Source organism: Taurulus bubalis (genome assembly GCF_910589615.1).
Source record: "Taurulus bubalis genome assembly, chromosome: 10".
Classification (NCBI taxonomy): domain Eukaryota; kingdom Metazoa; phylum Chordata; class Actinopteri; order Perciformes; family Cottidae; genus Taurulus; species Taurulus bubalis.
The window spans coordinates 28,731,288-28,759,283 of NC_136598.1; the positions used below are offsets into that span (position 1 = coordinate 28,731,288).

Here is a 27,996-nt window from a genome sequence, read left to right on the forward strand (position 1 = left end):
GTCCAGGATCCATACAGTGAGGTGGTCCAGGATCCATACAGTGAGGTGGTCCACCCCAGTCTGCTCCAACTGGTCCCTCAGAAGCAAAGGCTGGATGTGTTGAAGGCCTTAGAGAAGTCTAAGAAGAAGACCCTCACAGGTCTTCAGACTTTTCCAGGTGAGAGAGGATCTCTGTAGCGGGAAGATGACGGTGTCATCCACCCCGATGCCAGACTGGCAGGCGGACTGAAGCGGGTCCAGAAGTAGACCACCTCCATCACAAAGACCTCCTCTATATTATTAATGGATTATTTGGTCTATCAAATGTTAAAAAACAAAATAAAGACTTGAGATTAAGGACGAGAGGAAACAAGAGTTTTTTTGTGAGTTTTATTTGATTTAAGTTGTCACTTTAAGGCTTCAGAGTCTCATCTGATATTTAATACATTTATTTAACATGAAGAACCTCTTGAAGACTCAACTACTTTGTTACAAAAACACATCAAAGGGTTCTGTTTGGTCCCAGACAGACAGACAGACCGACAGCTTGTCTTCATAGACTGATACACTTGTTGCAGCAGAATCTTCGTCAGACACCTGATCGGTTCCTTGTCAGAATCACTTCCTGTTCATAAAGACAACTTCCTTTTCATAAAGACCACTTCCTGTTCATAAAGATATCGAAAGACAAATCTAAACAAGTTATAGAAGAAATAAATATGTATTTTAGTCCTCACAGTGTTCCCATTTGGCAGGTTGAGGACGTAAAAGGTTCTCGAGGTTTCAATTGGTCTGCTTCGGTCCAACAGGTCCACCACAGATTGGAGGATCTGATTGGCCGGCTGCTCAGGTAGATCACAGGAAGTAACCAAAACTGACTGCTGGTCCAAATCAGGCACGCGTGGTTTCAGGGGTCATGCTGGTCTTGAGTACTGAGTCCTCTTAACTGGAGCTGGTGCTCCATAACCTGAGCGGTCTCAAACGTGGTTCAGAGGGCCTCCAGACCCGGGTCTCAGGACTCTGCTGGAGACCCGGGTCTCTGCTGCCACCAGTCTGGATCCTGTATGTAGGAGAACCCTGTAGAACCCAGACTTGCAGTTGGATGTTCAGTCTACAGACGGAGTAAAGTCTGTATATAATAATAATAATAATAATAATAACAATAATAATCACTATAAAAGTCACACTGATGATAAAAAGGTTCAAGGTCGGCCATGTTGTCTCAGAGCCCCCCAAGTCCTGGATCCTGATTGGTTGGTGGGTAAGATGACGAGGCACGACGGATCATCTGATCATCTGGTTCTGTGTCAACGAGCTGGTCCAATCACAATGAGCTCAGGAGGGGACATAATAGGGTTGTGTTCAGGTCCAGCGAGGAGGAAGCAGCTTCTAGAACAAGAAGAAGATGACTCATCGTTTAATAAGAGACACATTTATGTGCATAATAATAAAAACATGAGTAGCAGTGGTATTATTAATAATAATAATAGTCATAATAAAAGTCACCTTGCAGCAGTCAGGCCTCGCTGGCGCTGCTGTTCCTGTTGAGCTCTCTGATGCCCTGAAGGATCCTCTTCATGTGGCCCACCTTGGTCACCCCAAGGTCCTGAACACACACACAGCAAGTCAGGCTAGCAGCGGTTAGCGATCAGGCTAGCAGCGGTCAGGCTAGAAGCGGTCAGGCTAGCAGCGGTTAGCGGTCAGGCTAGCCGCGGTTAGCATCAGGCTAGCAGCGGTACCTTCAGGTCCCTCCTCTCCAGGTGGATGAGTTCGGCTCCGCGGACATCGTGTCCGATGAAGATGTCCTTGTACTCGTTGAGACACAGGAAGTCCAGCCACGCACCCACGTCCTCCGTCCCCCACTGGTGGACTGAGACACCCACAGGAAGTGGTTCAGGCAGACAGGAAGTGGTTCAGACAGGAAGTGGTTCAGGCAGACAGGAGATGGTTCAGGCAGACAGGAGATAGTTCAGGCAGACAGGAAATGGTTCAGGCAGACAGGAAGTGGTTGAAGCAGACATGAAGTGGTTCAGACAGGAAGTGGTTCAGACAGGAAGTGGTTCAGCAGGCAGACAGGAAGTGGTTCAGGCAAGTGCCCAAGAATAGCAAACTGAATTTCACTAGAATACAGATCTTTACCATCGAAAACCAACAGAGACATAGATAGGTAGAGAGAGAGACAGGTAGAGAGAGAGACACAGGTAGAGAGTCAGACAGGTACCTGGTAGAGACAGACAGGTGCAGGTCTCTTTGTTCTTATTGTTTTTGTCTTTTTTGAATTTCGGGACGAGACGAAACTTTCCGCTCCGGCTGCGTTTGGAGAAATCTGTCAGAGGACCCTGAAGACAAAGAGACGGGTTAAGAGGTCCAGGACCAGGATGCAGGTCTACATCATTCAGGACTACGTAGACCAGGTCTGCAGGCGGTCTAACCTCGTGGTCTGACGGATCGATAACCGGACACAACCAGGAGACTTCAGACAGCCGGCGGAGCTGCTGAGCCACCGAGCCCAGGGCCGCATCCAGCTGGTCCTGCTGAGGGGGGTCCAGCTGCTGCAAGACCACAACAACATCAGGACCAGGCCCAGGGCCAGGGCCAGGACCAGGACAGTCTTAACTCACCATGGACAGGCTCCCCTCCAGCAACAGCTCAGTCTCACTCAGTAAAGCTTTGACGTTCACGACCATCTGAAGGACCACAATGCAACAGAGAGCCTGCAGACAGGAGAGAGTTAGACAGGAGAGAGTCAGCCAGGAGAGAGTTAGACAGGAGAGAGACAGACAGCTCTCTGTTTCAGTGTTCTGTGTTTCTATGACAGAGACCAGAAAAGGACAAAGACCAGGACAGGACTGAGACCAGAACAAGACAGAAGATAGGTTCTGTTCAGTACCCCAGAGTTCTTGGAGTTGGCGTAGACCACGTCCATGGCCTTTGAGCTGGCGTTGACCGCGTGAGCCAGTTCCTGTTCCAGACTCTGGTGAGACTGAGCCACCTCACGAATACTGAAACACAAGATAATGCAATATAATAATAGATTATATGTCATTTGGACTGTGGGGGAACCGGAGAACCCACGCTGTCACAAGGAGAACATGCACAGAGAAGGACCGCCTGGGATCAGGGATGGAACTCTGGATGGTATCTATTATGTAAAAACCAGATTATATGTGAAAACATACATGGCAATAAAGGGTTCTGATTCTGATTCTGGTATTTTTGGTGGCTCTGGTCTTCCTCTTCTCTATAATCCCTCTGGTCTATATAATCCTTCTGGCCTTCCTCTTCTCTATAATCCATCTGGGCTCTCTAATCTCTTTGGCCTTTTCTAATCTCCTTCTTCTCTATGATCCCTATAGTCTCTCTGGTCCCTCTTATCTCCCTCTTCTCTCTAGTTCCTCTGGTCCCTGTGGTCCCTCTGGCCTCCCCAGTCATGTTGGTGAATCAGCTGCTGTCCATGAGAGGCGATGGTGAACCAGATAAACTGGTGTATGGGTTACCTGTGAATCAGAGCTCCTGCTGCCTGACCGAACTCGCTGATGAGCGACGCCTCGTCTTCAGAGACCATCTCTGGCTGGGAGGAGAGGGGGGGCTGGGGGGTCCGGAGAAACTCACACTTCTGTTTGTCCTCCCAGGACTTTAGGGTGCTCTCAAATGCCTGAAACACACATAAACACACACTGATGGTGAGGGTCTGAGGTAGTACCCTGTCTCTGTTGAGGGTCTTTGGTGAAGATTTAGGGTAGCACCCTGTCTCTGGTGAAGGTCTGGGGTAGTACCCTGTTTCTGGTGAGAGTCTGGGGTAGTACCCTGTCTGGGGTAGTAACATGTCTCTGGTGAGGGTCTGGTCTAGTACTCACCCTGTCTCTGGTATGGGTCTGGGGTAGCACCCTGTCTGGGGTAGTACCCCGCCTCTGGTGAGGGTCTGGGTAGTACCCTGTCTGGGGTAGTACCCCGTCTCTGGTATGGATCTGGGGTGGTACCCTGTCTGGGGTAGTACCCTGTGTCTGGTGAGGGTCTGGGGTAGTACTCACCCTGTCTCTGATGAGGGCCTGGGGTACTACCCTGTCTCTGCTGGGGGTATAGTACTCACCCTGTCTCTGGTGAGGGTTTGGGTTCGGTTCTTGTGGATGATCTTGATGTAACCTGGTGGCTGCACCCAGGCCTCTCCGTCCACCTGCACCGGGACGCCTTCATCACCGAGGACCGTGATCTTCACCGTACGACACTGAGAGAGCGACGGGCAGGAAGACAGGTTTATGTGTAGTTCAACAACAAGGAGACTCAAAGTGCTTCACATGAAACATTACAACATAATGCAGAAGAAAACAAGATTTAAAAACCAGAACGTTCATTAAAACATTCAAAACAGTCAAGAAGCAAATAATGTAATAAAAGTTGCAGATAAAGAAATAAAATGCAGTAGTGAGATGCAGAGATTGATTAAGATCCTTGAATCTGGTTCAATTAAAGGCAACAGCAAACAGAAAAGTCTTCAATCTGGATTTAAAAGAGCTGGGGGTCCCTGGTAGTCTCTGAGGGTCTCTGAGGTTCTCTGAGGGTCTCAGCAGACCTGCAGCTTTCAGGGACCAGATATGTGGAACATAAAAGCTGAACGCTGCTTCTCCGTGTTTAGTTCTGACTCTTGGAACAGAAAGTAGACCCATTCCAGACCACCTGAGGGGTCTGATGGTTCATAAAGTAGACCAGTCCCAGACCACCTGAGGGGTCAGGATGGTTCATAAGGTAGACCAGTCCCAGACCACCTGAGGGGTCAGGATGGTTTATAAGGTAGACCAGTCCCAGACCTCCTGAGGGGTCAGGATGGTTCATAAGGTAGACCAGTCCCAGACCACCTGAGGGGTCAGGATGGTTCATAAGGTAGACCAGTCCCAGACCACCTGAGGGGTCAGAATGGTTCATAAGGTAGACCAGTCCTAAACCACCTGAGGGGTCAGGATGGTTCATAAGGTAGACCAGTCCCAAACCACCTAAGGGGTCATAAAGTAGACCAGTCCCAAACCACCTAAGGGGTCATAAGGTAGACCAGTCCCAAACCACCTAAGGGATCATAAGGTAGACCAGTCCCAAACCACCTAAGGGGTCATAAGGTAGACCAGTCCCAGACCACCTAAGGGGTCATAAGGTAGACCAGTCCCAGACCACGTGAGGGGTCAAGATGGTTCATAAGGTAGACCAGTCTACTGGAGATAAATGACCTGTGAACACACCGTTACAGTAGTCAAATCTACTGAAGATAAATGACCTGTGAACACACCGTTACAGTAGTCAAGTCTACTGAAGATAAATGACCTGTGAACACACAGTTACAGTAGTCCAGTCTACTGAAGATAAATGCATGGACAAGTTTCTCCAAATCTTGAGACATAAGTCCTCTAACCCTTGATATATTCTTCAGGTGATAGTAGGCTGATTTTGTAATCGTCTTGATATGGCTGTTCAGGTTGAGGTCTGAATCCATAACTACACCTAGATTTCTGGCTTGATTTGAGGTTTTTAACATCAGTGATTGAAGCTGAGCGCTGACTTTCAATCGTTCGTCCTTGGGACCAAAAACAATGTATTGTGTTTTATCTTTATTTAATTGAAGAACATTCTAGCACATCCAGTTGTTGATTTCTTTAATGCATTTACCCAGCCCTTGTATGGGACTATAGTCCCCTGGTGATATAGTTATGTTACCAGCCCTTGTATGGGACTATAGTCCCCTGGTGATATAGTTATGTTACCAGCCCTTGTATGGGACTATAGTCCCCTGGTGATATAGTTATGTTACCCAGCCCTTGTATGGGATCATAGTCCCCTGGTGATATAGTTATGTTACCAGCCCTTGTATGGATCATAGTCCCCTGGTGATATAGTGATGTTACCAGCCCTTGTATGGATCATAGTCCCCTGGTGATATAGTTATGTTACCAGCCCTTGTATGGATCATAGTCCCCTGGTGATATAGTTATGTTACCAGCCCTTGTATGGATCATAGTCCCCTGGTGATATAGTTATGTAGATGTGTGTGTCGTCTGCATAATGGTAACACACTGTGTTGTTCATAGTGAGCAGTGGCAGCATGTAGATGTGAACAGAAGAGGCCCCAGTATTGAGCCTTGAGGAACACCACATGTCATCCTAGTCAGCTCTGATGTGTAATTAACTACCGACACAAAGTATTGTCCTTCAAGTAGGATTCAAACAAGTGCTGCAGAGAGTCCTGCCCAGTCTTCAGTCTGCAGCAGGAGGATGTTTTCAGATGTTGTATAATGTCTTCTAGGCTTCTTTGGTTGATTGAGTGAAATTGTGTCATGATATTTGAATGGATGCTATTTAAAGATGACAACACAGAGGACAGGCAGACAGACAGGTACCTGTGCGATGCGGTGATGCTGCAGGTTGATGACTCTGGACACGGCCATCTGCATGCTGCCGAACACGGCCACCACCTCCAGGATCTTATCGTCAAAGGACGGAGCTGTGAACGTCTGAAGACAGACAGTGATCAATCACATGACAGACAGGTAGATAGTGATCAATAAGCAGACAGAGAGGTAGATAGTGATCAATAAGCAGACAGACAGGTAGATAGTGATCAATAAGCAGACAGAGAGGTAGATAGTGATCAATAAGCAGACAGACAGGTAGATAGTGATCAATAAGCAGACAGACAGGTAGATAGTGATCAATCACATGACCGAGAGACAGGTGCAGGTCTCACATCGTCCTCTTTGGTTCCTCCCCAGAAGTTGGTTCCTCCTGCATAGCTGGGGATGTTCAGCACCGCGATGCCTTGAAGACTGGGGAGAGGGATGGGACGCCCATCACACTGCACACACACACACACACACACACACACACACACACACACACACACACACACACACATACATATGTTAGACTGGTGAAGACGAGGATGAAGGTGTCTGACCCTCACCTCCAGCAGAAAATACTAATGCCGTGTTCACACCGGACGCGGCGCGATAATTCGCGCCGCGTCCACCGCGGCAGTTAACTCGCGTGAGTGAAACGAGGGTGTTCACACCAAGCGCGAAAAATCACGGCGCGAAGGGGGCGTGGCTTAGCTTCGTCGCTTGTCTCTGTTAGAGACAAGCGACGAAGCTTTCATTTCTTCTATCGATTATGGAATAAATAACCACTAGTTCTGCTTTATACTTTTTGTGTAAACTCCACATATGTCGGAACATCAAACTCCATGGTGTCTGGGTTCATACTATTATCCGTAGTCCCACAACAGCGTCTCAATGAAGCCGCTGTCAGCGCTGGTTCTGGCGGAGAAACAGCAGTTTCATTCAGGAACGGCAGGACGGATGTGGTGACGGGCGGAGCTTCTCAACGCTGATTCTCAACGCTGATTGGCTGCCGCAACTTTGCGTCACATGATTTCTCCACCGGAGTTGGGAGAATTCAACTCACGCGAATTCTTGCCGCGTCCTTCGCTCTGTTCACCCCAGGTCAAACGTTCTGTTCGCGCCGCCACAAATGCGTCTATCTCGCCGCCCCGCAAATAAATCGCCAATTCGCGTCGCGGCGCGTCTGTGGATTGACTTTACATGTAATCTGGTCGCGCCGCAAATTCGCGCCGCGTCCGGTGTGAACACGGCATAAGAGAGCCATTCAAAATCGGAAAGGACAGGGAATGTTAGTTTAACTTGTGATGAACCACTTTGTAAAGTTTGGAGGCATTTGTAATTCCGGTTGCCGAGTATACAAACTTTGTCGGTTTAAACACCCAAATGTCAGACTACCTTGTTTGGCCACCAGGTGGTGCATGAGATTTGTGAGCCCGACTGACATTTGGGATACAGTCTGATATTTGGGAAGTGGTGAGGGGAGGGGGGATTTCACCCAAATAGTAGCAAGAAAGAAAAGGTGGGGGCCGAAAAGAGCGAGTGACAGGATGTAACCCGAATGTCAGTATGTATCCCTCGTATAATACTATTATATTAGGGATCAAACTGCCCGACCTTGGGATCAACCCATAACCCCGGTGTCTGTCAGTCACCCTAATGTCACCCAGCATCAAATAATAAAAAATATGGCCTATCTTGAATTTTGGATTTTTCATTATATCACGTTTTGACCCGAGTGTCAGTGCAGTTACCTAAATGTCGACACCCAATTGTCACCGCATTGACATGCTGGTGCTTTTCCGACATGTCAGTTTGAAAGTCAATGGCAAGCGACTGACAATAGCGTGTAGTTCCCTTACCTCCCGCAGAACCCTCACCTCCAGCAGAACCCTCCCCTCCAGCAGAACCCTCCCCTCCAGCAGAACCCTCCCCTCCAGCAGAACCCTCACCTCTAGCAGAACCCTCTGCTCCAGGTTCTTGTAGGTTCTGTGCAGCAGCTCTTTGGTTCCCAGGACTCCGTACCACATCATGTTCTTGGTGCGGCTCCTGAACACATGGAGTTGTTATTAATAATCTAAGAGTCATAATGAAAAGATGACCTCATGCATAATAATGTAATGAAGGAGAATAACTACATTGTTAATAATAATATTAATAACCTGAAGCGGGATAACTACATTGTAATTATTAATAATAATATTAATAACCTGAAGGATAACTACATTGTAATTATTAATAATAATGTTAATAACCTGAAGGAGGATAACTACATTATTAATAATAATGTAATAACCTGATGGAGGATAACTACATTGTAATTATTAATAATAATTTTAATAACCTGAAGGAGGATAACTACATTGCAATTATTAATAATAATATTAATAACCTGAAGGTGGGTAACTACATTGTAATTATGAATATTAATAACCTGAAGGAGGATAACTACATTGTAATTATTAATAATAATATTAATAACCTGAAGGAGGATAACTACATTGTAATTATGATTATTAATATTAATAACCTGAAGGAGGATAACTACATTATAATTATGAATATTAATATTAATAACCTGCACTTCTCTGGATGCTCGTCTCTCTTGTTGTTGAAGTCCAGAGAGATTTTAGCGTCCAGTCCGATTCCAAAGTAATTATTCATGACACACTTCTCTGTGTAGCAGTCCCTGAGAGAGAGACAGGTAGGGAGAAAGAGACAGACAGGCAGTCAGAGAGAGAGAGAGAGAGAGAGAGAGAGAGAGACAGACAGACAGACAGGCAGAGAGACAGACAGACAGACAGACTTACATGTTGTCGAGGTCACAGCTGAACGGGTCGGCGTTGACCAACAGTCGACTGATCACAGAACTGCTGGAGAGAGAAGCTGAGATTCCTCTGAGACCTTCTCACACACACACACACACACACACACACACACACACACACACACACACACACACACACACACTCGTCAGACTAGTGACCTCGTGAGGAGTCAGAACTTCCAGTTGACCTCTTCTTACCTGGATAGAGGATCTTTGTGTTGAGTGTCGGCATGGTCTCACCACTTCCTGTCTGTACAGGAAGTGGTGCAGAGCTGCCCAGTGACTGGCTGCCTTTGCTGATCAGCTTCTCACAGGGTGTCTTACTGACTGAGGAGACAGACAGACAAACAGAATTATTTCATTGGACCAGAACCTCCTAAATATACAATACGCTTCATCTGAAGGTCTATAGTGTTGATTACAATAACAAAGGACGTGGTGCTTTATATTTGAGAGAACTCATTAATAAACTGTTATTAAATACACGTTGTATTATCCATGTGGTACTGGTTTATTAGGAGCTGGATGTATTTAGCTTGATTACCATTACCACCAGTTCCAGTACCAGCAGTACCAGTAGCAGCACCAGCAGGAATAGTACCACTGACCTCTGCCTGTATTGCGCTGTTTGGCGCTGAAGGACGACTGCAGAGACAACTTGTCTTCCTCGTCCTCCTCGTCCTCCTCAACCAACCCCTTGTCTTCCTCAGCGGGACTGCGAGAGAAGAGCTGCTTCTGAGTCTGAGCGTTCTGCTCATCCACCGCTAAAATACAGAGACAACCGTAAAGACTCCAACCTTCTAGAAATCAGAGACAAATGTAAAGACTCTAACTTTCTAGAAGACAGAGAGACAAATGTAAAGACTCCAACCTCCTAGAAGACAAAGAGACACATTTAAAGACTCCAACCTTCTAGAAGACAAAGAAACAAATGTAAAGACTCCAACCTTCTAAAAGAAAAAGAGACAAACGTAAAGATTCCAACCTACTAGAAGACAAAGAGACAAACGTAAAGACTCCAACCTTCTAGAAGACAAAGAGACTAACGTAAAGACTCCAACCTTCTAGAAGACAGAGAGACAAACGTAAAGACTCCAACCTTCTAGAAGACAGAGAGGCAAACGTAAAGACTCCAACCTTCTAGAAGAAAAAGAGACAAACATAAAGACTCCAATCTCCTAGAAGACAAAGAGACAAACGTAAAGACTCCAACCTTCTAGAAGTCAGAGACAAATGTAAAGACTCCAACTTTCTAGAAGACAGAGAGACAAACGTAAAGACTCCAACCTCCTAGAAGACAAAGAGACAAACGTAAAGACTCCAACCTTCTAGAAGACAAAGAGACTAACGTAAAGACTCCAACTTTTTAGAAGACAGAGAGACAAACGTAAAGACTCCAACCTCCTAGAAGACAAAGAGACAAACGTAAAGACTCCAACCTTCTAGAAGGAAGAGACAGACGTAAAGACTACAACCTTCTAGAAGGAAGAGACAGACGTAAAGACTACAACCTTCTAGAAGACAAAGAGACAAACGTAAAGACTCCAACCTTCTAGAAGACAGAGACAAACGTAAAGACTACAACCTTCTAGGAGACAAAGAGACAAACGTAAAGACTCCAACCTTCTAGAAGACAGAGACAAACGTAAAGACTACAACCTTCTAGAAGACAGAGAGACAAACGTAAAGACTCCAACCTCCTAGAAGACAAAGAGACAAACGTAAAGACTCCAACCTTCTAGAAGACAAAGAGACTAACGTAAAGACTCCAACTTTCTAGAAGACAGAGAGACAAAGGTAAAGACTCCAACCTCCTAGAAGACAAAGAGACAAACGTAAAGACTCCAACCTTCTAGAAGGAAGAGACAGACGTAAAGACTACAACCTTCTAGAAGGAAGAGACAGACGTAAAGACTACAACCTTCTAGAAGACAAAGAGACAAACGTAAAGACTCCAACCTTCTAGAAGACAGAGACAAACGTAAAGACTCCAACCTTCTAGGAGACAAAGAGACAAACGTAAAGACTCCAACCTTCTAGAAGACAGAGACAAACGTAAAGACTACAACCTTCTAGGAGACAAAGAGACAAACGTAAAGACTACAACCTTCTAGAAGACAAAGAGACAAATGTAAAGATTACAACCTTCTGGAAGACACAGAGACAAATGTAAAGACTCCAACCTTCTAGAAGACAAAGAGACAAACATAAAGACTCCTACCTTCTAGAAGACACAGAGACAAACGTAAAGACTACAACCTTCTGGAAGACACAGAGACAAATGTAAAGACTCCAACCTTCTATAAGACAAAGAGACAAACGTAAAGACTACAACCTTCTGGAAGACACAGAGACAAATGTAAAGACTCCAACCTTCTAGAAGACAAAGAGACTGTCGAGTCAAACGTGTAGACTTTCTAGCAGAAATAAGATAAATAGAAAGTAAAACATAAAATAGGAACAGACAGGTGGGTCGTAAGCAAAGTAATTGAAAACGGAACCGGAAATAACCACGGGGCGCACTTAAGAGGGGAGGAGCAAACGCCGCAAAAAAAAAAAAAAAAGAGAGTACACAGCAGATGATCTGCGGCAATAACGGGGCATCGACAAGTCCGGAGAGGCAGCCGGTAAGAGGCAAATTCTGAACGCTGACTGACTGACTTTCACTTTCACCGCCAGTGCGGGAGCGTCAGCGACGTCATGGGGCTCCGCAGCGCGCTCACTCACTTGTGCAGGGGTGAATTGTTTGGGACAGATATCGTTGGGGTTAAATGGGGAGTTTGTCTTAGGTTGATTGTCTGGTGTCTCGTTATATTGTTTGCAATGTACATGTTGGTGGAAGCACAGCTGGGGATCTGTAGGTGGTGAAGGTAGGTTTTGTGCACGGGTGCAAATTGGAAAGATTTCTTTGCTGGCATATTTGAAATGGGGGTTTTCTGTTTTCCCTCCAAAGGTTTTTCACCTCTTTCGTTGCCGTATGGCGCGAATGAAAATGACTGCAGTGGCTTGATTCCAGAATAAAAGGAGAAAGAAAAAAAGGAAAAAGTTGTCGTCATTCTGAGTCAAACCCCGTTTAAATCCGGGTAGATGCACCAATCCCTATCAAGTGGGGAGGCGGATAGGTCCAAAGCCATAACTTGACAGAGACAAACGTAAAGACTACAACCTTCTAGAAGACAAAAAGACAAACGTAAAGACTACAACCTTCTGGAAGACACAGAGACAAATGTAAAGACTCCAACCTTCTAGAAGACACAGAGACAAATGTAAAGACTACAACCTTCTAGAAGACACAGAGACAAATGTAAAGACTCCTACCTTCTAGAAGACACAGAGACAAATGTAAAGACTCCTAACCTTTCTCCGTGTGCTCGATGATCTGTCTGATGGCTTTCTTCAGACTGTTTGCTCTCAGCATCAGCTGCTCTCGAGGTTTAAAGATGGCCGCCGCAGAAGAGGAAACCTTGGTCCGTGGGGAGCAAGACGGGGCGTGAGGAAGAAGAGGATGATGATGATGAAGAGGAGGAGGCAGTACAACTGCCTCGGCATCCTCCTGCTCCTCAGCAATGGTGGGGGGAGGGGCCGGGTGCGGCACAGAGGATGCCTGAGACTCCTCATCCAGAGTCTTCAGCAGGGAGTCCAGCTTCTCCTTTAACACACCACACTGACCAGACATGACTCATTAGACATGACTCAGCACATTAGACATGACTCAGCACATTAGACATGACTCATTAGACATGACTCAGCACATTAGACATGACTCAGCACATTAGACATAACTCATTAGACATGACTCAGCTCATTAGACATGACTCAGCACATTAGACATAACTCATTAGACATGACTCAGCTCATTAGACATGACTCAGCACATTAGACATAACTCATTAGACATGACTCAGTACATTAGACATGACTCAGTACATTAGACATGACTCATTAGGCATGACTCAGCACATTAGACATGACTCATTAGACATGACTCAGCACATTAGACATGACTCATTAGACATGACTCATTAGGCAACATACCTTCTTGGCCATGACCTCTGACTCCTCTGAACGTTCGGTGTTCTTCTCGTACGCTTTTCCAACACGAGCTACGAAGTCCTTCACTGTCTCACACAGGACCCTGAATGCACCCCAGAGTATATACATTATATACACAGAGTATATAAATTAAATATACACAGAGCATATACATTATATACACAGAGTATATACATTAAATATACACATACCATATACATTATATACACAGAGTATATACATTAAATATACACAGAGTATATACATTAAATATACACAGAGCATATACATTAAATATACACAGAGTATATACGTTATATACACAGAGTATATACATTAAATATACATTAAATATACACAGAGTATATACATGAAATATACACAGAGTAACTACATTAAATATACACAGAGTATATACATTAAATATACACAGAGCATATACATTAAATATACACAGAGTATATACGTTATATACACAGAGTATATACATTAAATATACACAGAGTATATACATGAAATATACACAGAGTATATACATGAAATATACACAGAGTATATACGTTATATACACAGAGTATATACAGACAGACAGACAGACAGACAGACAGACAGACAGACAGCGTACTTGGCTGAGGAGATGACCACAGAGTGCTGGTCTGAGGTCAGGATCTTGGACAGGTGAGCAGCAACCGAGTCCTCGTAGGTCAGGATCTGCTGCACCTGGATCAGTGAGGTCATTGTTTTGAATGAAGCTATGACACGTCATGAAGAAGTGACATCATAAGTGAAGGACAGTGATGTCACTTCCTGTTACCTCAGAGTCGTCGCTGCAGTCCTCAGTGACCGTGGAGCCAGAATGTTGCCGTGGAAACTTGGTTTCATAGACCATAATACTCCACCTACAACAGGAGGAGAGACGGTTACCTGTCTGTCTCACAGCTGTTACCTGTCTGTCTCACAGATGTTACCTGTCTCACAGATGTTACCTGTCTCACAGCTGTTACCTGTCTCACAGCTGTTACCTGTCTGTCTCACAGATGTTACCTGTCTGTCTCACATCTGTTACCTGTCTGTCTCACAGATGTTACCTGTCTGTCTCACAGCTGTTACCTGTCTGTCTCACAGCTGTTACCAGTCTCACAGATGTTACCTGTCTCACAGCTCTTACCTGTCTCACAGCTGTTACCTGTCTCACAGCTGTTACCTGTCTCACAGCTGTTACCCGTCTCACACCTGTTACCTGTCTAGCATCTTGGTGCTGGCCCTCTCCAGTTTCTCCAGTATCTGAGGCAGCTGTGTGTCGTCGTCACAGGCTGAACCCCAACCCAGAACCCGGGCCAGATCATTCCCAGTCCCCAGAGGAAGAACTCCCAGCTGGCACTGGAAACCAGAACAACATGCTCAGATTACACATCAGTTCTCTGTGTCAGGTGTTTGAACATCTGTACATTCATTCATAGTACGAGAGGAAACAGGAAGGACGAATGAAGGCGTACCTGTTTGTGAAGCGTGAGAGCGTCTATCTCCGACAGAACCCAGCCGACGCTGCCGTCTCCTCCGCAGACCAGGATCCTGAACGTGTCAAACTTCTGGAACAAACGCAGACTGACAGACAGGTTGGATGTTTACACAGCGAGCTCTTGAGATAACACACCCCGCTCCACACACACTCCGTGTCTCACCCCAGGTGAGGCCCCCCGTTCATCAGGTCGAACACCTGAGCCGGGTTCAGCAGCTGCTTGAAGCGTCTCAGGAACTTCACGCCCTGGTTGTCTCCGCTCTTGGAGTTGACGAACACCAGCAGAGGACTCGTGCAGGACGGAGGGCACGACGCCTTCCAGAAGCCTGAACACAGACCAGCATGCAGGGTGTGAGACGCATGCTCCTCAGTGCCGTGAGGGCCGATCACATGTATTGATTAGGCTCACCGTCAGAGTCAATGCTGTTGAGTGCAGTTGGAGGGATGACTGACACTTTACACTGACCCAGAGGACACTTACTGGACAGCTGCTCCCTGCAGCCAGAGTGCACCTGCAACACACAGGGTTAGGGTTACATAGCAACTCTGTACACCTGGACTATCACCTGGACTACACCTGAACTAGAACCTGAATTATCACCTGAAATACACCTGAACTACAGCTGAACTATCACTTGAACTACACCTGAACTGTCACCTGAACTACACCTGATCTATCACCTGCACTACACCTGAACTATCACCTGAAATACAAGTGAACTATACCTGAACTATTACCTGAACTAACACCTGAACTATCACTTGAACTACACCTAAACTACACCTGAACGATCACCTGAACGATCACCTGGACTACACCTGAACTATCACCTGAACTACACCAGAACTATCACCTGAACTAACACCTGAACTACACCTGAACTATCACTTGAACTACAACTGAACTGTCACCTGAACTACACCTGAACTATCACCTGAAATACAGCTGAACTACACCTGAACTATCACCTGAACTATCAGTTGAACTACACCTGAACAATCACCTGAAATACACCTGAACTATCAGCTGAACTACACCTGAACGGTCACCTGAACTACACCTGATCTATCATCTGAACTATCAGTTGAACTACACCTGAACTGTCACCTGAACTACACCTGAACTATCACCTGAAATACAGCTGAACTACACCTGAACTATCAGTTGAACTACACCTGAACTATCATTTGAACTACACCTAATCTATCACCTGAAATACACCTGAACTGTCACCTGAACTACACCTGATCTATCACCTGAACTATCAGTTGAACTACACCTGAACTAAACCTGAACTATCAGCTGAACTACACCTGCACTGTCACCTTAACTACACCTGATCTATCAGTTGAACTAGACCTGAACTATCAGCTGAACTACACCTGAACTATCAGTTGAACTACACCTGAACTATCACCTGAAATACACCTGAACTATCAGCTGAACTACACCTGAACTATCACCTGAATTACACCTGAACTATCACCTGAACTACACCTGATCTATCAGTTGAACTACACCTGAATTATCAGCTGAACCACACCTGAACTATAACCTGAACTACACCTGAACTATCAGTTGAACTACACCTGAACTACACCTGAACGATCACCTGAAATAGACCTGAACTATCAGCTGAACTACACCTGAACTATCACCTGAATTACACCTGAACTATCACCTGAAATACACCTGAACTATCACCTGAACTACACCTGAACTAACACCTGAACTATCACTTGAACTATACCTGAACTGTCACCTGTACGACACCTGAACTATCAGCTGAAATACACCTGAACTATCACCTGAAATACACCTGAACTATCAGCTGAACTACACCTGATCTATCACCTGAAATACACCTGAACTGTCACCTGAACTACAACTGGTCTATCACCTGAACTATCAGTTGAACTACACCTGAACTATCACCTGAAATACACCTGAACTATCACCTGAACTACAGCTGAACTATCAGCTGAACTACACCTGAACTATCACCTGAAATACAGCTGAACTACACCTGAACTATCACCTGAACTATCAGTTGAACTACACCTGAACTGTCACCTGTACGACACCTGAACCATCAGCTGAAATACACCTGAACTATCACCTGAAATACACCTGAACTATCAGCTGAACTACACCTGATCTATCACCTGAAATACACCTGAACTGTCACCTGAACTACAACTGGTCTATCACCTGAAATACACCTGAACTATCAGCTGAACTACACCTGAACGGTCACCTGAACTACACCTGATCTATCATCTGAACTATCAGTTGAACTACACCTGAACTGTCACCTGAAATACACCTGAACTATCAGCTGAACTACACCTGAACTATCACCTGAACTACACCTGAACAACAGCTGAACTATCACCTGAACAATCACCTGAACTATCACCTGAAATACAGCTGAACGACACCTGAACTAATACCTGAACTATCACTTGAACTATCAGTTGAAAAACACCTGAACTATCACCTGAAATACACCTGAACTATCAGCTGAACTAGACCTGATCTATCACCTGAAATACACCTGAACTGTCACCTCAACGACACATGATCTATCACCTGAACTATCAGTTGAACTATCACCTGAAATACACCTGAACTATCAGCTGAACTACACCTGAACTACACCTGAACTGTCACCTGAACTATCACCTGAACTATCACCTGAAATACACCTGAATTATCAGCTGAACTACACCTGAACTACACCTGAACTATCAGTTGAACTACACCTGAACTATCACCTGAAATACACCTGAACTATCAGCTGAACTACACCTGAACTGTCACCTGAACTATCAGTTGAACTACACCTGAACTATCACCTGAAATACACCTGAATTATCAGCTGATTTACACCTGAACTATCACCTGAACTACACCTGAACTACAGCTGAACTATCACCTGAACTATCACCTGACATACACCTGAACTATCACCTGAACTATCACCTGAACGATCAGTTGAACTACACCTGAACTATCACCTGAAATATACCTGAACTATCAGCTGAACTACACCTGATCTATCACCTGAAATACACCTGAACTGTCACCTGAACTACACCTGATCTATCACCTGAACTATCAGTTGAACTACACCTGAACTATCACCTGAAATACACCTGAATTATCACCTGAACTACACCTGAACTAACACCTGAACTATCACTTGAACTACACCTGAACTGTCACCTGTACGACACCTGAACCATCAGCTGAAATACACCTGAACTATCACCTGAAATACACCTGAACTATCAGCTGAACTACACCTGATCTATCACCTGAAATACACCTGAACTGTCACCTGAACTACAACTGGTCTATCACCTGAAATACACCTGAACTATCAGCTGAACTACACCTGAACGGTCACCTGAACTACACCTGATCTATCATCTGAACTATCAGTTGAACTACACCTGAACTGTCACCTGAACTACACCTGAACTATCACCTGAAATACAGCTGAACTACACCTGAACTATCAGTTGAACTACACCTGAAGTACACCTGAACTATCATTTGAACTACACCTAATCTATCACCTGAAATACACCTGAACTGTCACCTGAACTATACCTGATCTATCACCTGAACTATCAGTTGAACTACACCTGAAATAAACCTGAACTATCAGCTGAACTACACCTGCACTGTCACCTTAACTACACCTGATCTATCAGTTGAACTAGACCTGAACTATCAGCTGAACTACACCTGAACTATCAGTTGAACTACACCTGAACTATCACCTGAAATACACCTGAACTATCAGCTGAACTACACCTGAACTATCACCTGAATTACACCTGAACTATCACCTGAACTACACCTGATCTATCAGTTGAACTACACCTGAATTATCAGCTGAACCACACCTGAACTATTACCTGAACTACACCTGAACTATCAGTTGAACTACACCTGAACTACACCTGAACGATCACCTGAAATAGACCTGAACTATCAGCTGAACTACACCTCAACTATCACCTGAATTACACCTGAACTATCACCTGAAATACACCTGAACTATCACCTGAACTACACCTGAACTAACACCTGAACTATCACTTGAACTACACCTGAACTACAACTGGTCTATCACCTGAACTATCAGTTGAACTACACCTGAACTATCACCTGAAATACACCTGAACTATCACCTGAACTACAGCTGAACTATCAGCTGAACTACACCTGAACTATCACCTGAAATACAGCTGAACTACACCTGAACTATCACCTGAACTATCAGTTGAACTACACCTGAACTGTCACCTGACCTACACCTGAACTATCAGTTGAACTACACCTGAACTATCAGCTGAACTACACCTGAACTATCACCTGAACTACACCTGAACAACAGCTGAACTATCACCTGAACTATCACCTGAACAATCACCTGAAATACAGCTGAACGACACCTGAACTATTACCTGAACTATCACTTGAACTATCAGTTGAAAAACACCTGAACTATCACCTGAAATACACCTGAACTATCAGCTGAACTAGACCTGATCTATCACCTGAAATACACCTGAACTGTCACCTCAACGACACATGATCTATCACCTGAACTATCAGTTGAACTATCACCTGAAATACACCTGAACTATCAGCTGAACTACACCTGAACTACACCTGAACTGTCACCTGAACTATCACCTGAATTATCAGCTGAACTACACCTGAACTATCACCTGAACTACACCTGAACTATCAGTTGAACTACACCTGAACTATCACCTGAAATACACCTGAACTATCAGCTGAACTACACCTGAACTGTCACCTGAACTACACCTGAACTATCAGTTGAACTACACCTGAACTATCACCTGAAATACACCTGAATTATCAGCTGATTTACACCTGAACTATCACCTGAACTACACCTGAACTACAGCTGAACTATCACCTGAACTATCACCTGACATACACCTGAACTATCACCTGAACGATCAGTTGAACTACACCTGAACTATCACCTGAAATACACCTGAACTATCAGCTGAACTACACCTGATCTATCACCTGAAATACACCTGAACTGTCACCTGAACTACACCTGATCTATCACCTGAACTATCAGTTGAACTACACCTGAACTATCACCTGAAATACACCTGAACTATCAGCTGAACTACACCTGAACTGTCACCTGAACTACACCTGAACTGTCACCTGAACTACACCTGATCTATCAGTTGAACTACCACCTGAAATACACCTGAACTATCAGCTGATTTACACCTGAACTATCAGCTGATTTACACCTGAACTACACCTGAACTACAGCTGAACTATCACCTGAACTATCACCTGAAATACACCTGAACTATCACCTGAACTACAGCTGAAATATCAGCTGAAATACACCTGAACTATCACTTGAACTATCACCTGAAATACAGCTGAACTACACCTGAACTATCAATTTAACTTTTACCTTAACTATCAGTTGAACTACACCTGAACTATCACCTGAAATACACCTGAACTATCACCTGAAATACACCTGAACTATCACCTGAACTACAGCTGAACTATCACCTGAACTACACCTGAACTATCACCTGAAATACACATGAACTTTCACCTGGACTACAGGTAATATGAGTAGGCCTGCAGACTGCTGACTCATAGAACCAGTGTTCCCAGTCTCACCATGGCTTTACACCAGAGACACCTCCAGTCCTGCAGACGGAGGACGCTGCCACAGGTTTTATCACAGATGTTACATTTGGCCGAGACCGGCAGGTTCCCCTCCAGCCACTGATGAGGCATCGACACCTGAGGACAGAGGTTGAAGGTCAGCTGGAGACGTGGCGTTCACTGACACAGAACTAGCGCAGGAATCTGAAGTATCACCCCGTCCTCGTCCTCGATGATGTCCTTCCCGATGGAAGCCAGCGTGGTCCATTTACAGTTGTTGGTGGCTCTGACCGCACAGCGCTTATGAGCCTTAAACTTACACACTGACGCACACACACACATCAAATACACAACCCCACACACACACAGATACAGATGTGTGTACTCAGTAGTACTGTGTGTGTACTCAGTAGTACTGCGTGTGTACTCAGTAGTACTGCGTGTACCTTCACAGGACAGCCCGTGGGACGTCACCCCTGACAGCGCCTCCCTGCACACGTTGCAGTACGTGGGTCTGGCGTGAGAACAGGCGTACCAGTTGTGCATCCCGCTGAAGTGGTCCATGCTGTACTGGGTGGACTGGGAGAGAGGGACACAGTCAGCAGCTGATACTGGGACTCACCTGCTGGTCCCACTGGCAATGAGACGGACCTCATAGTTCTGTCTGTTCTGGACGCTGCGCAGAGCCGCCATCCACTCCTCCATCTCCTTCCTGTTGTCAGCACACAGGATGAGGCGTCTGCAGGGGGTGATGAGCTGCGCACACACACACACACACACACACACATGCATGCACACACACACACACACGTTTACATAATCAAATCCAGTTCATATCATTGTGTGTCTGTTTGGGTTCAGCCGATGGTGACATCACAACAAATACAATCACAGTGAAACACCGAGCGGCCAATCAGAGCAGAGCTTTAGGTTTACTCGTCTTCGTCACATGGTCACATGGTCACGGGGGTGACTGTGGCTAAGTGGTTAGCACGCCCATCTTTTAATCAGAGGGTCGGTGGTTCGAGCCCCGGCTCCTCTAGTCCATGTCGATGTGTCCTTGAGACTCTTTACCCCTAACTGCTCCCCGTTGCTATGACTACGCTGTAGAGAGCAAGCATGTCAGTCGCTTTGGATAAAAGAGTCAGCTACATGTAACGTCACATGACCAGCTGGATGAATGGTGCTGCTGTTCTCTCATTGGTCACATGACCCACAGACAGAGCTTCATCTCAGCTGGAGTTCAACATGTTACTGAGAACGCTCATGACCGTTTCCTACTACAACCTATAGTGTAGTACACCTAGAACTACAACCTCTGTAGATTTACAATCTGGTGTAGAACCCAACAGAGCTGGATCTCCGGGCCCCAGCTAAGAGTCCTGATCCAGGAGGGTCCAGCTCAGAGTCCTGATCTAGGAGGGTTGAGCTCAGAGTCCTGATCCAGGAGGGTCCAGCTCAGAGTCCTGATCCAGGAGGGTTGAGCTCAGAGTCCTGATCCAGGAGGGTCCAGCTCAGAGTCCTGATACAGGAGGGTCCAGCTCAGAGTCCTGATTTAGGAGGGTTGAGCTCAGAGTCCTGATCCAGGAGGGTCCAGCTCAGAGTCCTGATCCAGGAGGGTTGAGCTCAGAGTCCTGATCCAGGAGGGTCCAGCTCAGAGTCCTGATCCAGGAGGGTTGAGCTCAGAGTCCTGATCCAGGAGAGTCCAGCGTGTTCTGTTCACTGTGAATGTTTCTTTACCCCGCCCATTCCCTCTCATATGACTGCAGCCCACTTCCTGACACACACACACACACGCACACACACGCGCACACACACACACACACACACACACACACACACACACACACACACACACACACACACACACACACACACACACACACACACAGCCCCGTCCCTCTGAGTCTCTTCTTTCAGGACGTTAAACAAAGTAAAACATAAACAAGAATTTATTGATTATGAAGTTAATTGATGATGAGGATGAAGAGGAATGTGAAGATGAAGATGAGGATGAAGGAGAGGAGGAAGGTGATGAAGATGAAGATGTAACAGACCCCTCACCGTGAAGCTGTTGTTGTTGTTCTTGGTGCTGGACTCAGCCACGCTGGCGTCCGTCAGGTCCAGCTCGTCAAAGAGGATCGACTGGAGACACAAGACCACCGTGAGGCTCTGATCCAGCAGGGTCCAGTCCTCCTGCTACCCTACAGGTCTGATCCAGCAGGGTCCAGTCCTCCTGCTACCCTACAGGTCTGATCCAGCAGGGTCCAGTCCTCCTGCTACCCTACAGGTCTGATCCAGCAGGGTCCAGTCCTCCTGCTACCCTACAGGTCTGATCCAGCAGGGTCCAGTCCTCCTGCTACCCTACAGGTCTGATCCAGCAGGGTCCAGTCCTCCTGCTACCCTACAGGTCTGATCCAGCAGGGTCCAGTCCTCCTGCTACCCTACAGGTCTGATCCAGCAGGGTCCAGTCCTCCTGCTACCCTACAGGTCTGATCCAGCAGGGTCCAGTCCTCCTGCTACCCTACAGGTCTGAATGTAGAACAGGGTCCAGTCCTCCTGCTACTCTACAGGTCTGAATGTAGAACAGGGTCCAGTCCTCCTGCTACTCTACAGGTCTGAATGTAGAACAGGGTCCAGTCCTCCTGCTACTCTACAGGTCTGAACGTAGAACAGGGTCCAGAGTAGACCGGCTCACCTTGGAGGTCTGGGCGTAGTACAGCGTCCTCCCTCTCAGCTTGAAGTAGCGGGTCTTCCACCGCTGGAAGGAGCTGGTCTGCTTCAGCAGGGTTCCTTCCTTCAGCACTGTCTGAAACACGTGGACCAGTTAGTGGACCGGTTAGTGGACCGGTTTAGGACTTGTTACTGGTACTGATGGTATGATCCAGATGACCAAACCTCTGATCTGAACAATATTAATAATGCATGGTTCTGCTAAAACGTGATCGTTCTAAATGACATAAAGTGAATGATTTTACTATGATGGCTTTAAATGTGTGTTTTACAGGGTTCATACACATTTTAACCAACAAATGTACATGACTTATATCACTAGTAGTACATCTAGTAGTACATCACTAGTAGTACATCACTAGTAGTACATCTAGTAGTATCACTAGTCGTACATCTAGTAGTGCATTACTAGTAGTACATCACTAGTAGTACATCTAGCAGTATCATTAGTAGTACATCACTAGTAGTACATCTAGCAGTATCACTAGTAGTACATCACTAGTAGTACATCACTAGTAGTATCACTAGTAGTACATCACTAGTAGTACATCACTAGTAGTACATCACTAGTAATACATTGCTATTAGTATCACTAGTAGTACATCACTAGTAGTACATCACGAGTAGTACATCACTAGTAGTACATCACTAGTAGTATCACTCGTAGTACATCACTAGTAGCATCACTAGTAGTGCATCACTAGTAGCATCACTAGTAGTACATCACTAGTAGTATCATCAGTAGTACATCACTGGTAGTATATCACTAGTAGCACATCACTAGTAGTATCACTAGTAGTACATCACTAGTAGTACATCACTAGTAGTACATCACTAGTCGTGCATCTAGTAGTACATCACTAAAGGTATCACTAGTAGTACAACAAGTAGTACATCACTAGTAGTACATCACTAGTAGTGCATCACTAGTAGTGCATCACCAGTAGTGCATCACTAGTAGTACACCTAGTATTACATCACTAGTAGTATCACTAGTCGTACATCTAGTAGTATCACTAGTAGTATCACTAGTAGTACATCTAGTAGTATCACTAGTCGTACATCACTAGTAGTACATCTAGTAGTGCATCACTAGTAGTACATCACTAGTAGTACATCTAGCAGTATCATTAGTAGTACATCACTAGTAGTACATCTAGCAGTATCACTAGTAGTACATCACTAGTAGTACATCTAGTAGTATCACTAGTCGTACATCACTAGTAGTACATCTAGTAGTGCATCACTAGTAGTACATCCCTAGTAGTACATCTAGCAGTATCATTAGTAGTACATCACTAGTAGTACATCTAGCAGTATCACTAGTAGTACATCACTAGTAGTACATCACTAGTAGTATCACTAGTAGTACATCACTAGTAGTACATCACTAGTAATACATTGCTAGTAGTATCACTAGTAGTACATCACTAGTAGTACATCACGAGTAGTACATCACTAGTAGTACATCACTAGTAGTATCACTCGTAGTACATCACTAGTAGCATCACTAGTAGTGCATCACTAGTAGCATCACTAGTAGTACATCACTAGTAGTATCATCAGTAGTACATCACTGGTAGTATATCACTAGTAGTACATCACTAGTAGTATCACTAGTAGTACATCACTAGTAGTACATCACTAGTCGTGCATCTAGTAGTACATCACTAAAGGTATCACTAGTAGTACATCAAGTAGTACATCACTAGTAGTACATCACTAGTAGTATCACTAGTAGTACATCACTAGTAGTACATCACTAGTCGTGCATCTAGTAGTACATCACTAAAGGTATCACTAGTAGTACATCAAGTAGTACATCACCAGTAGTGCATCACTAGTAGTACACCTAGTATTACATCACTAGTAGTATCACTAGTCGTACATCTAGTAGTACATCACTAGTAGTATCACTAGTAGTACATCACTAGTAGTACATCACTAGTAGTATCACTAGTAGAATCACTTGTCGTGTATCACTAGTAGTACATCACTAGTAGTACATCCAGTAGTATCACTAGTAATACATCACTAGTAGTACATCTAGTAGTATCACTAGTAGTACATCTAGTAGTATCACTAGTAGTGCATCACTAGTAGTATCACTAGTAGTACATCTAGTAGTATCACTAGTAGTACATCACTAGTAGCACATCACTAGTAGTACATCTAGTAGTACATCACTAGTAGTGCATCTAGTAGTACATCACTAGTAGTATCACTAGTAGTACATCACTAGTAGTGCATCACTAGTAGTGCATCACTAGTAGTACATCACCAGTCGTACATCTAGTAGTACATCACTAGTAGTACATCACTAGTAGTATCACTAGTAGTATCACTCGTAGTGCATCACTAGTAGTGCATCCCTAGTAGAACATCTAGTAGTACCATCACTAATAGTACATCTAGTAGTATCACTAGTAGTACATCACTAGTAGTACATCACTAGTAGCACATCACTAGTAGTACATCTAGTAGTTAGTACATCACTAGTAGCACATCACTAGTAGTACATCTAGTAGTACATCACTAGTAGTACATCACTAGTAGCACATCTAGTAGTTAGTACATCACTAGTAGCACATCACTAGTAGTACATCTAGTAGTACATCACTAGTAGTACATCACTAGTAGCACATCACTAGTAGTACATCTAGTAGTTAGTACATCACTAGTAGTACATCACTAGTAGTACATCACTAGGAGCACATCACTAGTAGTACATCACTAGTAGTACATCTAGTAGTACATCACTAGTAGTACATCACTAGTAGTATCACTAGTAGTACATCTAGTAGTACATCACTAGTAGTACATTACTAGTAGTATCACTAGTAGTACATCTAGTTGTATCACTAGTAGTACATCACTAGTAGTACATCACTAGTAGTACATCTAGTAGTTAGTACATCACTAGTAGCACATCACTAGTAGTACATCTAGTAGTTAGTACATCACTAGTAGCACATCACTAGTAGTACATCTAGTAGTTAGTACATCACTAGTAGCACATCACTAGTAGTACATCTAGTAGTACATCACTAGTAGTACATCACTAGTAGCACATCACTAGTAGTACATCTAGTAGTTAGTACATCACTAGTAGTACATCACTAGTAGTACATCACTAGGAGCACATCACTAGTAGTACATCACTAGTAGTACATCTAGTAGTACATCACTAGTAGTACATCACTAGTAGTACATCTAGTAGTACATCACTAGTAGTACATTACTAGTAGTATCACTAGTAGTACATCTAGTTGTATCACTAGTAGTACATCACTAGTAGTACATCACTAGTCATACATCACTAGTAGTACATCACTAGTAGTATCACTAGTAGTACATCTAGTAGTACATCTAGTAGTAGATCACTAGTAGTATCACTAGTAGTACATCACTAGTAGTACATCACTAGTCGTACATCACTAGTAGTATCACTAGTAGTACATCTAGTAGTACATCACTAGTAGTATCACTAGTAGTACATCTAGTAGTAGATCACTAGTAGTATCACTAGTAGTACATCACTAGTAGTACATCACTAGTCGTACATCACTAGTAGTATCACTAGTAGTACATCACTAGTAGTACATCACTAGTCGTACATCACTAGTAGTACATCACTAGTCGTACATCACTAGTAGTACATCACTAGTAGTATCACTAGTAGTACATCTGGTAGTAGATCACTAGTAGTATCACTAGTAGTACATCTAGTGCATCATTTAAAGAACAGAAGCCTACTGGTAAAAGTTCAGTGTGTGACAAATAAAACATGAACACGTGAAAACTCTCCAAACGTCATTTCAAACTACAGTAAACTTCTGTCACGTGTTTATTTTGTGTTTATTCTGACCAAACAAGGCACTTTAAGTGAGTCGCAGGTATTTCCGAGCTTCTCACGTGCACCTGAAGGCAGCATTCAGTCGGTAGCGTCCGCTGAAGTATTCAAACTAAAAACGTGATAAACATGAATAACAATAACAATAATAATAACCCGTTATATCTCACAGAGCTGGTGCCGTGAGCTGCGGGTACCAGAGGATTCGGCTCCGGCTATAGTGACGTTATGACCGACATGAGACCGTTATGTGTCCCGGCCTGCAGGCCGCGGGGAGCCCCTCCCTCTCCCGGGACCCGCAGCAGGAAACTACGGGGCTTTCCCCGGGCCTAGTTAGCTCCCGGTGTTTGTGTGCATTAACGGTATCTGGGTATATTTATATATTAATATGTGTAGCTCAGCAAAAACGATTTATTTACGTTTTAACCGGAATATTTACCTAGAAGGCACCGCTTCCTCTCTCAGGCAGAATACTGAACCAAAGACCCGTCACTGTGTGAGGTTATAAAACCCGGTGGGACCCGGTCTGTTCCGTCACATCCTGGCTCTAGATCAGGTTCAACAAGCGGCCCGGTTACAGTGGAGGGGCCGCTTATTGAACCGGTCCCCAGCCTGGTGCCGAATGGACCCGGTGGGACCCGGTAGAACCCGGCTCCTCGTCCGGGTCTTACCGGGTTTCCCGCGCTATACGGACCCGGTCCTGCGGGGTTAGGGTTGGACCGTGACGCGGCGTTACGGGGTCTGGTCCTCTGCAGCCGCGGCTCTGGACCCTTACCCCCGCTGCCCGGAGCGAGTGAGACCCGGTCCCGGACCCGCTGGACACGGGACCCCGCTGCGTGAGCCCCGTACCTTGCTGCGGATCTGTCCGGACGTGGACACCTTCCGGGTGAGCTTCTGCGGGGTTCCGGGCTCCTGCTCCGGCTCGCTGTCCGACGACTCGTCCGGGCACCGCGGTCCCCCTGCCGCCGCCAT

General features: G+C 45.0%; 1 protein-coding gene across 1 annotated transcript; it reads right to left on the reverse strand.

Moving 5' to 3' along the window:
• Positions 1–372: 372 nt before the first annotated feature.
• On the reverse strand, positions 373–27,996 carry dgkd (diacylglycerol kinase delta; the record flags this gene model as incomplete). The annotated part of the gene is made up of 31 exons (XM_079224550.1): positions 373–1,368; positions 1,486–1,585; positions 1,719–1,849; positions 2,201–2,318; positions 2,412–2,531; positions 2,601–2,693; positions 2,870–2,981; positions 3,477–3,634; positions 4,070–4,204; positions 6,360–6,473; positions 6,707–6,814; positions 8,309–8,405; positions 8,935–9,045; positions 9,167–9,253; positions 9,372–9,510; positions 9,792–9,947; positions 12,541–12,847; positions 13,219–13,318; positions 13,841–13,935; positions 14,030–14,114; positions 14,456–14,595; positions 14,712–14,820; positions 14,898–15,060; positions 15,144–15,246; positions 20,451–20,576; positions 20,655–20,761; positions 20,885–21,017; positions 21,090–21,194; positions 22,503–22,583; positions 23,137–23,247; positions 27,874–27,996. The coding sequence occupies 30 exons, from the start codon at positions 27,994–27,996 to the stop codon at positions 1,496–1,498; spliced, it is 3,657 nt and encodes a 1,218-aa protein (XP_079080676.1). The 3' UTR covers positions 373–1,368; positions 1,486–1,495.